The sequence below is a fragment of the Oncorhynchus mykiss genome, chromosome 16 (assembly GCF_057628025.1).
Source record: "Oncorhynchus mykiss isolate SJ-2025 chromosome 16, ASM5762802v1, whole genome shotgun sequence".
Lineage (NCBI taxonomy): Eukaryota > Metazoa > Chordata > Actinopteri > Salmoniformes > Salmonidae > Oncorhynchus > Oncorhynchus mykiss.
In genome coordinates, this window is record NC_143037.1 from 4,107,501 (window position 1) to 4,120,265 (window position 12,765).

The 12,765-nt window shown below is 42.2% G+C and overlaps 1 protein-coding gene across 2 annotated transcripts in view; it reads left to right on the plus strand.

Moving 5' to 3' along the window:
• tasp1 (taspase, threonine aspartase, 1) overlaps nt 1-10,132 on the plus strand; it is a 115,695-nt gene extending 105,563 nt beyond the window's left edge. The window contains exon 14 of one of the 2 annotated variants that reach the window (XM_090201766.1): nt 5,868-10,132. In XM_090201766.1, coding sequence (XP_090057892.1) covers nt 5,868-5,969 — 102 coding nt within the window. In that variant the 3' untranslated portion in view covers nt 5,970-10,132. The remainder of the gene's footprint in view (nt 1-5,867) is intronic. The other variant, XM_090201767.1, reaches the window with a different exon arrangement.
• Nucleotides 10,133-12,765: the final 2,633 nt, after the last annotated feature.

The window sequence follows — 12,765 nt, forward strand, 5'->3', positions numbered from 1 at the left end:
GATATAACAGACTAGATCACCTGTAGTGCGGTAGTCAGGTGTGATATAACAGACTAGATCACCTGTAGTGGTGTGATATAACAGACTAGATCACCTGTAGTGGTGTGATATAACAGACTAGATCACCTGTAGTGGTGTGATATAACAGACTAGATCACCTGTAGTGAGGTGATATAACAGACTAGATCACCTGTAGTGAGGTGATATAACAGACTAGATCACCTGTAGTGGTGTAGTCAGGTGTGATATAACAGACTAGATCACCTGTAGTGGTGTGATATAACAGACTAGATCACCTGTAGTGGTGTGATATAACAGACTAGATCACCTGTAGTGGTGTGATATAACAGACTAGATCACCTGTAGTGGTGTGATATAACAGACTAGATCACCTGTAGTGGTGTGATATAACAGACTAGATCACCTGTAGTGATGTAGTCAGGTGTGATATAACAGACTAGATCACCTGTAGTGGTGTAGTCAGGTGTGATATAACAGACTAGATCACCTGTAGTGGTGTGATATAACAGACTAGATCACCTGTAGTGAGGTGATATAACAGACTAGATCACCTGTAGTGCGGTGTGATATAACAGACTAGATCACCTGTAGTGAGGTGTGATATAACAGACTAGATCACCTGTAGTGGTGTGATATAACAGACTAGATCACCTGTAGTGGTGTAGTAAGGTGTGATATAACAGACTAGATCACCTGTAGTGGTGTAGTCAGGTGTAATATAACAGCCTAGATCACCTGTAGTGGTGTAGTCAGGTGTGTTATAACAGACTAGATCACCTGTAGTGGTGTAGTCAGGTGTGATATAACAGACTAGATCACCTGTAGTGAGGTGTGATATAACAGACTAGATCACCTGTAGTGGTGTGATATAACAGACTAGATCACCTGTAGTGGTGTGATATAACAGACTAGATCACCTGTAGTGAGGTGTGATATAACAGACTAGATCACCTGTAGTGAGGTAGTCAGGTGTGATATAACAGACTAGATCACCTGTAGTGGTGTCGTCAGGTGTGATATAACAGACTAGATCACCTGTAGTGAGGTAGTCAGGTGTGATATAACAGACTATATCACCTGTAGTGGTGTAGTCAGGTGTGATATAACAGACTAGATCACCTGTAGTGGTGTGATATAACAGACTAGATCACCTGTAGTGGTGTGATATAACAGACTAGATCACCTGTAGTGGTGTGATATAACAGACTAGATCACCTGTAGTGGTGTGATATAACAGACTAGATCACCTGTAGTGGTGTGAAATAACAGACTAGATCACCTGTAGTGTTGTGATATAACAGACTAGATCACCTGTAGTGGTGTGATATAACAGACTAGATCACCTGTAGTGGTGTAGTCAGGTGTAATATAACAGCCTAGATCACCTGTAGTGGTGTGATATAACAGACTAGATCACCTGTAGTGGTGTGATATAACAGACTAGATCACCTGTAGTGGTGTGTGATATAACAGACTAGATCACCTGTAGTGGTGTGATATAACAGACTAGATCACCTGTAGTGAGGTGTGATATAACAGACTAGATCACCTGTAGTGGTGTGATATAACAGACTAGATCACCTGTAGTGGTGTGATATAACAGACTAGATCACCTGTAGTGGTGTGATATAACAGACTAGATCACCTGTAGTGGTGTAGTCAGGTGTGATATAACAGCCTAGATCACCTGTAGTGGTGTGATATAACAGACTAGATCACCTGTAGTGGTGTAGTCAGGTGTGATATAACAGACTAGATCACCTGTAGTGATGTAGTCAGGTGTGATATAACAGACTAGATCACCTGTAGTGGTGTAGTCAGGTGTGATATAACAGACTAGATCACCTGTAGTGGTGTAGTCAGGTGTGATATAACAGACTAGATCACCTGTAGTGGTGTGATATAACAGACTAGATCACCTGTAGTGGTGTGATATAACAGACTAGATCACCTGTAGTGGTGTGATATAACAGACTAGATCACCTGTAGTGGTGTAGTCAGGTGTGATATAACAGCCTAGATCACCTGTAGTGGTGTGATATAACAGACTAGATCACCTGTAGTGGTGTAGTCAGGTGTGATATAACAGACTAGATCACCTGTAGTGGTGTAGTCAGGTGTGATATAACAGACTAGATCACCTGTAGTGATGTAGTCAGGTGTGATATAACAGACTAGATCACCTGTAGTGGTGTAGTCAGGTGTGATATAACAGACTAGATCACCTGTAGTGGTGTCGTCAGGGGTGATATAACAGACTAGATCACCTGTAGTGGTGTAGTCAGGTGTGATATAACAGACTAGATCACCTGTAGTGAGGTAGTCAGGTGTGATATAACAGACTAGATCACCTGTAGTCAGGTGTGATATAACAGACTAGATCACCTGTAGTGGTGTAGTCAGGTGTGATATAACAGACTAGATCACCTGTAGTGAGGTGTGATATAACAGACTAGATAACCTGTAGTGGTGTGATATAACAGACTAGATCTCCTGTAGTGAGGTAGTCAGGTGTGATATAACAGACTAGATCACCTGTAGTGAGGTAGTCAGGTGTGATATAACAATCCTAATTCGTTCAATAGGTTTCTGGTCAAACGTAGTGCACTCTTTAGGGAATGGAGTGCCATTTGAGACTGAGCATGTCCTCAGATGACCTATGTGAGCTGGGGGGGTCCTGTTCATTATGCACCAAACGGAAGAAAACAAATTGAAACCCCCGGAAGGGACTACCATGACTTGTCCAATTTATGTTACAAAATATTTTTAAACGTTTTCTTTTGCGTGCCCTAATGAAGAGGGCCTAGTGTTCAATCTACTTCAGTTTAGTGGATCTTCTTACCAGGCTGGGGACACATGTGGCAGACCCAGCCTTAAAATAAAAAAATCACTCACACACCCTGAGCGCTGTGGTTGGATAATCACCCTCTGTGGTTGGTTAACTAAGCTCTTTGTTCCTCTTCCCCTCTCACAGCTCTTTCTGTAAATGTTCATCTGGGTTTTGAATGAAACAGAAATGAACGTCTCGGCTGTGCCCCATCTGATAAGTGCTGTTGAGTAGATGATCGTGTTCAGGCTTTTCAACTCATTTACTGTTTCAACTCGGGAGGAAATATTTTAAGTTATTCCATGTTTGAGCACATCAAAAAAAAAAAACAAGTATAATTCAGTCATGGGTCTTCTCCCACCCTTTCACCATTTAAATCCTCTTGAACCCTGTCTAAAGATGAAGGGCAGCTATAGGACGCAGTCAGAGGGTATAGCATAGGTAATAGGCTAGTGTTTCCATATGTGTTCTGGCCTGGGTTGTGTTCGTTAGGCACCAACCAGATGAAAACAGACTGAAAGAGGCAGGGACGATCTGGACTTAATCAGAGAAGCTCTTATCTAATAAGAAAAATTCTTATTCGTTTTTTTCTTCAAACATTCAAAAAAATTCTGTGCCCTATAATGACAGGACCCTGGCCTGTACTGACTCTGACTCTGCCAGGGTTGTCCCACAGTAGTGACAGATTACCTTAGGGTGTTACTGACTGGGAGGGAGGGAACACTGCCTGCCTGGCCTGCTGTAGTTATTAGCACAAGGAGAGACGTTCTCCTTTGATCCCACAAAGGAAGCCCCAACTCTGTTACTCTGCCCCCGCCCCTTCCCCCCAACCCCCTCCGTTCTCTTTCTGTTCCACATATCCCTCTTCTCCTCCCCCAACCCCCTCCGTTCTCTTTCTGTTCTACATATCCCTCTTATCCTCCCCCCAACCCCCTCCGTTCTCTTTCTGTTCCACATATCCCTCTTCTCCTCCCCCCAACCCCCTCGTTCTCTTTCTGTTCTACATATCCCTCTTATCCTCCCCCCAACCCCCTCCGTTCTCTTTCTGTTCTACATATCCCTCTTCTCCTCCCCCCAACCCCCTCCGTTCTCTTTCTGTTCTACATATCCCTCTTCTCCTCCCCCCAACCCCATCCGTTCTCTTTCTCTTCTACATATCCCTCTTCTCCTCCCTCCAACCCCCTCCGTTCTCTTTCTCTTCTACATAACCCTCTTCTCCTCCCCCTAACCCCCTCCGTTCTCTTTCTGTTCTACATATCCCTCTTCTCCTCCCCCCAACCCCCTCCGTTCTCTTTCTGTTCCATATATCCCTCTTCTCCTCCTCCCAACCCCCTCCGTTCTCTTTCTGTTCTACATATCCCTCTTCTCCTCCTCCCAACCCCCTCCGTTCTCTTTCTCTTCTACATATCCCTCTTCTCCTCCCCCCAACCCCATACGTTCTCTTTCTCTTCTACATATCCCTCTCCTCCTCCAACAACCCCCTCCGTTCTCTTTCTGTTCTACATAACCCTCTTCTCCTCCCCCAACCCCCTCCGTTCTCTTTCTCTTCTACATATCCCTCTTCTCCTCCCTCCAACCCCCTCCGTTCTCTTTCTCTTCTACATAACCCTCTTCTCCTCCCCCTAACCCCCTCCGTTCTCTTTCTCTTCTACATATCCCTCTTCTCCTCCCCCAACCCTTTCTGTTCTACATAACCCTCTTCTCCTTCCCCCAACCCCATCCCTTCTCTTTCTGTTCTACATAACCCTCTTCTCCTCCCCCCAACCCCCTCGTTCTCTTTCTGTTCTACATATCCCTCTTATCCTCCCTCCAACCCCCTCCGTTCTCTTTCTGTTCTACATATCCCTCTTCTCCTCCCCCCAACCCCCTCCGTTCTCTTTCTGTTCTACATATCCCTCTTCTCCTCCCCCCAACCCCATCCGTTCTCTTTCTCTTCTACATATCCCTCTTCTCCTCCCTCGAACCCCCTCCGTTCTTTCTCTTCTACATAACCCTCTTCTCCTCCCCCTAACCCCCTCCGTTCTCTTTCTGTTCTACATATCCCTCTTTTCCTCCCCCCAACCCCCTCCGTTCTCTTTCTGTTCCATATATCCCTCTTCTCCTCCTCCCAACCCCCTCCGTTCTCTTTCTGTTCTACATATCCCTCTTCTCCTCCTCCCAACCCCCTCCGTTCTCTTTCTGTTCTACATATCCCTCTTCTCCTCCCCCCAACCCCCTCCGTTCTCTTTCTGTTCTACATAACCCTCTTCTCCTCCCCCAACCCCCTCCGTTCTCTTTCTGTTCTACATAACCCTCTTATCCTCCCCCCAACCCCCTCCGTTCTCTTTCTCTTCAACATATCCCTCTTCTCCTCCCTCCAACCCCCTCCGTTCTCTTTCTCTTCTACATATCCCTCTTCTCCTCCCTCCAACCCCCTCCGTTCTCTTTCTCTTCTACATAACCCTCTTCTCCTCCCCTAACCCCCTCCGTTCTCTTTCTCTTCTACATATCCCTCTTCTCCTCCCCCCAACCCCATCCGTTCTCTTTCTGTTCTACATAACCCTCTTCTCCTCCCCCCAACCCCCTCTGTTCTCTTTCTGTTCTACATATCCCTCTTCTCCTCCCCCCAACCCCCTCTGTTCTCTTTCTGTTCTACATATCCCTCTTCTCCTCCCTCCAACCCCCTCCGTTCTCTTTCTCTTCTACATAACCCTCTTCTCCTCCCCCTAACCCCCTCCGTTCTCTTTCTCTTCTACATATCCCTCTTCTCCTCCCCCCAACCCCATCCGTTCTCTTTCTGTTCTACATAACCCTCTTCTCCTCCCCCCAACCCCCTCCGTTCTCTTTCTGTTCTACATAACCCTCTTCTCCTCCCCCCAACCCCCTCCGTTCTCTTTCTGTTCTACATAACCCTCTTCTCCTCCCCCAACCCCCTCCGTTCTCTTTCTCTTCTACATATCCCTCTTGTTATTTTGTAAGAACTGTACTCACTTTAGTTAGAGATTAAAGGTGTTTAAAACTCTCTCTTCTCTCTCTCCAGACTCACATATCCCGCCTGCCTCCCGGGGCTGTAGCAGGACAGTCGCTGGCCATAGAGGGAGGAGTGTGTCGACTGGTCAATACCCCAACAACAGTCGACTGAGCCACACCCACTTCCCCGCAGACCACACCCATTACCCAATGGGCCACACCCCCCTCGTCAAAGCCGCCTTCAGCAATACTCAAATGTAACCTCAACGCCCCAACTCCCCCTCCTCTACCCCCACACAGCAGTAATACGTTTGGGCTGTTTTAACAGGTGTCAGTGGGAGAGAGGGGGAGAGAGGGGGAAAGAGAGGGAGGGAGGGGGAAAGAGAGGGGGGGGGGGGGGAAGAGAGGGGGGGGAGAGGGGGGGAGGGGGAAAGAGAGGGAGGGAGGGGGAGAGGGAGGGAGGGAGGGGAGGGGGAAAGAGGGGGGAGAGAGAAAGAAAGAGGGGAGAGAGAGGGAGGGGGAAAGGGAGGGGGGAGAGAGAGGGAGGGAGGGACAGGGAAAAAGAGAGAGAGAGGGAAGTTGGAAGAGTAAGAGAGAGAGGGGGGGGGGGGGGGGGGGAGAACGAGAGGAAGGGGGGAGGTGTTAGCTTTTGCTTCCAGCACTACAGAACTATCCCTATAGCCACTGTCTGCTTCCAGCATGTACTGTATGCCAACTTTACCTTAACGCCCCCAGCCTACAATACCAGAATCCACATACCAACACCTCGCCTCCAGTCTCTCACCTAAACTAGACTTCATGGTACATCATCGGTTTGTTTCATTCTTCTTCTTCTTCTTTGTTTTTGTTAACTAAAGGCACCGTCCTCCTACTGTATATAATCTAGGAAAACAGGGTGAACAATATTCATTTCTATTGTACATTTTTCTTAGTTTTTTTTTTAATACTTGAGATTTATTAATGGTTATTATTGCAAACTTTCAAGTGCTGCTGCTCCTTGAATGCAAAAAACAACAACAACAACAACAACAACAACAACATTGGTTTTGTGTAATTTGGAAACATGTTGAATTGTGAAGGGTTTTTAGGCCGTTTTACTCGACGGCATCTGTAGCGTCGCAGGAGTGTGTTACAGAAAGGTTCCTAAACGTGTGTAATATTGTACGTAAGGGTTGAGAAATATTATAATTAATGATAAAAGCAATCCTTTGGGATCACTTTTCAAGAGGCTAAGTTGACTTATGTACAGGTGCACTGCTTAGTTAAAACCTAGAATCATCACATTTGATTGGACTGTAAAAGGAAGCATCAAATCTGATTGGACTGTAAAAGTAAGCATCATCAAATCTGATTGGACTGTAAAAGTAAGCATCAAATCTGATTGGACTGTAAAACTAAGCATCATCAAATCTGATTGGACTGTAAAAGTAAGCATCAAATCTGATTGGACTGTAAAACTAAGCAGCATCAAATCTGATTGGACTGTAAAACTAAGCATCATCAAATCTGATTGGACTGTAAAAGTAAGCATCAAATCTGATTGGACTGTAAAACTAAGCATCATCAAATCTGATTGGACTATGTCTGTAGCGTAGAGAATCCTTCTATGGTCCATAGCCTTAGTATGCTGCCACTCCACCAAAATGTATGAAAATCGCAAAAAATAGCAATTAAAGCTAGAATCCTCAGTTCTTACATCCATTTTTGGACTTTCAAATGAATGGTACGTTTCCTTCAAAACGATGTTTTCAGACCCCTTGATTTGTTTTTAACATGTTTTGTTGTTGCAGACTGAATTTTAAATGGATTAAAACACAACACCCCATCATGTCAAAGTGAAATTATGTTTTTAAACGTGTTTATAAGTTCATTAAAAATGAAAAGCTGGAACGTCTTGAGTCAATCAATTTTCAAACCCCTTTGTTATGGCAAAAATAAATAAATAATTTAAATGTGCTTAAACATTTACATAATAAATTGGCTGGACTAATAGTTAAGAAATAAAATGAAAAGCCTTGAGCTGGTGAAGTCATGAATTACACATTGGATGGTGTATCAATACACCTAGTCACTATAAAAGATACAGGCGTCCTTCTTAACTCAGTTGCCGGAGAGGAAGGAAACCACTCAGGGATTTCACCATGATTCCAATGGTGACTTTAAAACAGTTAAAGAGTTTAATAGCTGTGATAGGAGAATAATGAGGATGGATCAACAACATTGTAGTTACTCCACAATACTAACCTAAAGGACAGAGTAAAAAGAAGGAAGCCTGTACAGAATACAAATATTCCAAAACATGCATCCTGTTTGCAATAAGGCATTAAAGTAAAAACTGCAAAAAAATGTGGCATAGATATTAACTTTGTCCTGAATACAAAGTGTTATGTTTGGGGCAAATCCAACACATCACTGAGTACCACTCTTCATATTTTCAAGCATGTTGGTGGCTGCATCATGTTATGGGTATACTTGTCATCGGCAAGGACTAGGGAGTTTTTTAGGATAAAACAAAACGGAATAGAGATAAGCGCAGGCAAAATCCTAGAGGAAAACCTGGTTCATTCTTCTTTCCAACAGACACTGGGAAATTAATTCACCTTTCAGCAGAACAATAACCTAAAACACAAGGCCAAATTTACACTGGAGTTGCTCACCAAGAAGATGGTGAATGTTCCAGAGTGGCCGAGTTACAGTTTTGATTTTAATCTACTTGAAAATCTATGGCAAGACCTGAAAATGGTTGTCTAGCAATGATCAACAACCAATTTGACAGAGAATTTGGAAAATAATTTAATGGGTAACTTTTGCATTAATCCAGGTGTGCAAAGCTCTTAGAGACTCAACCAGAGAAGACTCACAGCTCTTAGCAACTTACTCAGAAAGACTCACAGCTGTAATCGCTGCCAAAAGTGATTCTAACATGTATTGACTCAGGGGTGTGAATACTTATGTAAATTAGATATTTCTGTATTTAATTTTCAAAAAATATGTTTTTATGGGGTATCGTGTGTAAATGGGTGAGAAGAATTCTATATTTAATCCAATTTAATTCAGGCTGTAACATAACAAAATGTGGAATAAGTCAAGGGGTGTGAATACCTTCTGACTGGTTGTTTTGTCTGATTCTTGAAGAATAGAAATGCCTCATCAACAAGCTGTAATAAAAATAAATGTGAAAAAAAAACTGCATGTGCAAAAACAAGAACCTAAGCCAACCTCTGACTACATGTGTACGTAGGGTCTTCTTGATGACCTGTCGATATACAGGTGTTTCAATATGTCATGTTTTCAGTACTGAAGCTGCAGGTATATAACTTGACCCCACCACCATCACCACCATCACCACCACCATCACCACCATCACCACCACCACCATCACCACCATCACTACCAACAACATCACCACCACCATCACTACCAACAACATCACCACCATCACCACCACCATCACCACCATCACCACCACCACCACTACCAACAACATCACCACCACCACCACCATCACCACCACTACCACCACCATCACCACCACCATCACCACCATCACCACTACCACCACCATCACCATCACCACCACCACCACTACCAACAACATCACCACCACCACCACCACCACCACCACCATCACCACCACTACCACCATCACCACCACCACCATCACCAACACTACCATCACCACCACCACCACCATCACCACCATCACCACCACCACCATCACCACCACTACCATCACCACCACTACCATCACCACCACCACCACCACCATCACCACCATCACCACCACCACCACCACCACCATCACCACCATCACCACCACCACCACCACCACCACTACCAACAACATCACCACCACCACCACCACCATCACCACCACCACCACCACCACCACCACCACCATCACCAAGTCACCATTTAAGAAACAACACTTTATATTTGTCAAGTCACATGACAAGACATCTGTATTTTGTAGTTTAAGAGAGAATTAAGACGTCATTTGCCAATGAAAAATGGTGCTATTAAAGGTTGGAGTTAAACTACTGTATTGATCAATATGAAAAAAAGGGTCTATTGTTACTGAGGGCTTTTCATAGGATAATAAAAATGGAAAAAGGTGTATATTCTTTTACTATCTTAGTTTTCATTTTGAGACTCTCGCTTATTTCGTTATAATTAAAGTACACGTATGTTTTCAATAAATAAATACAGCATAAATGTATTATTACTTGAAACCGTAAAGAAATGAAATATGAAATGTTATAAAGCTATTATTAATATTACTCTGCTTTCTGCCATGTAAAACCGTAAGAAATAAATATCAATATATGTTACTGATTAGTGGTGTTACTCAAGTGTTTTTTAAAACAGTATATTATATATATATAGTATAATATATGTATTAAAGTATATGATATATATATATATATAGATAGTATATGTATTAAAGTATATGATATATATATATATAGATAGTATATGTATTAAAGTATATGATATATATATATATAGATAGTATATGTATTAAAGTATATGATATATATATATATAGATAGTATATGTATTAAAGTATATGATATATATAGTATATAGTATATGTATTAAAGTATATTATATATAGTATATAGTATATGTATTAAAGTATATTATATATATATAGTATATGTATTAAAGTATATTATATATAGTATATGTATTAAAGTATATTATATATAGTATATAGTGTATATATATAGTATATGTATTAAAGTATATTATATATATATATATAGTATATAGTATATGTATTAAAGTATATTATATATAGTATATATATATATATATATAGTATATGTATTAAAGTATATTATATATAGTATATGTATTAAAGTATATTATATATAGTATATAGTGTATATATATAGTATATGTATTAAAGTATATTATATATATATATATAGTATATAGTATATGTATTAAAGTATATTATATATATAGTATATATATATATATATAGTATATGTATTAAAGTATATTATATATAGTATATAGTATATGTATTAAAGTATATTATATATATATATAGTAAATAGTATCTAGTATATGTATTAAAGTATCATCTGTATTTATGTATCTATCTGCATGCAGATATATACAGTGGGGCAAAAAAAAGTATTTAGTCAGCCACAAATTGTGCAAGTTCTCCAACTTAAAAAGATGAGAGAGGCCTGTAATTTTCATCATAGGTACACTTCAACTATGACAGACAAAATGAGAAGAAAATAATCCAGAAAAATCACATTGTAGGATTTTTTATGAATTTATTTGTAAATGATGGTGGAAAATAAGTATTTGGTCAATAACAAAAGTTTACCTCAATACTTTGTTATATACCCTTTGTTGGCAATGACAGAGGTCAAACGTTTTCTGGAAGTCAAGTGTACCTATGATGAAAATTACAGGCCTCCTCTTTTTAAGTGGGAGAACTTGCACTATTGGTGGCTGACTAAATACTTTTTTTTGCCCCACTGTATACATCACGTAATGACATGCGGAGTGGCATTTACAGCTGCACTGAACTAAACTATAAACGCCACATGCAACAATTTCAACGATTTTACTGAAGTTACAATTTCATATGAGGAAATCGGTCTATTGAAATAACTTAATTAGGCCTATACGTCTATGGATTTCACACGACTGGGAATACAGATATGGATCTGTTGGTCTTAAAAGAAAAAGGTAGTGTCACGTCCCCTGATCTGTTTTTCCCCTGTCTTTGTGATTGTCTCCGCCCCCCTCCAGGTGTCGCCCATCTTCCCCATTATCCCCTATGTATTTATACCTGTGTTCTCTGTTTGTCTGTTGCCTGTTCGTTTTGTTTGTCAAGTCAACCAGCTGTTTTGTTCTCCTGCATTTCCCCAGTCTCTCTTTTTCTTCGCCCTCCTGGTTTTGACCCATTCCTGTCCTGACCCTGAGCTTGCCTGCCTGACAACTCTGCCTTAGCCTGCCTTATCGACCCCTGCCTGTCTTGACCTGTCGTTTGCCTGTCCTGACTCTGAGCTTGCCTGCCTGACAACTCTGCCTTAGCCTGCCTTATCGACCCCTGCCTGTCTTGACCTGTCGTTTGCCTGTCTTGACCTGTCGTTTGCCTGTCCCGACTCTGAGCTTGCCTGCCTGACAACTCTGCCTTAGCCTGCCTTATCGACCCCTGCCTGCCTTGACCTGTCGTTTGCCTGTCCTGACCCTGAGCTTGTCTGCCTGACAACTCTGCCTTACCTTACTTCTCTGGAATATCGACCCTTGACCTGTCGTTTGCCTGCCCCTGTTACTGTAATTAACATTGTTACTTCAACACAGTCTGCACTTGGGTCTTACCTGAAATGTAATAGGTAGGGGCGTGGATCAGAAAAAACAGTCAGTATCTGGTGTGACCACCATTTGCCTCATGCATGCATCGCGACACATCTCCTTCACATATAGTTGATCAGGCTGTTGATTGTGGCCTGTGAAATGTTGGTCCCACTCCTCTTCAATGGCTGTGTGAAGTTGCTGGATATTGTCAGGAACTGGAACACGCTGTCATACACGTTAATCCAGAGCATCCCAAACATGCTCAATGGGTGACATGTCTGGTGAGAATGCAGTCCATGGAAGAACTGGGACATTTTAGGCTTTTAGGAATTGTGTCCAGAACACATGAGTTGATGGCGTTGGATAACTGGCACGACGACGGGCCTCGATCTCTGTGCATTCCAATTGTCATCGATTTAAAATTAAAATTGTTTTCGTTGTCTGTAGTTTATGCCTGCCCGTACCACAACCCCACCGCCACCATGGGGCACTCTGCTCACAACGTAGAGATCAGTATCCCGCTCGCCCACACAACGGCCGGTACAGTTGAACCAGTTATTCAACCGCGAAGATAACTTTTCCCGTAGCCATCGATGGTAAACATTTTCCCACTGCGGTTGGTTACGACGCCGAACTGC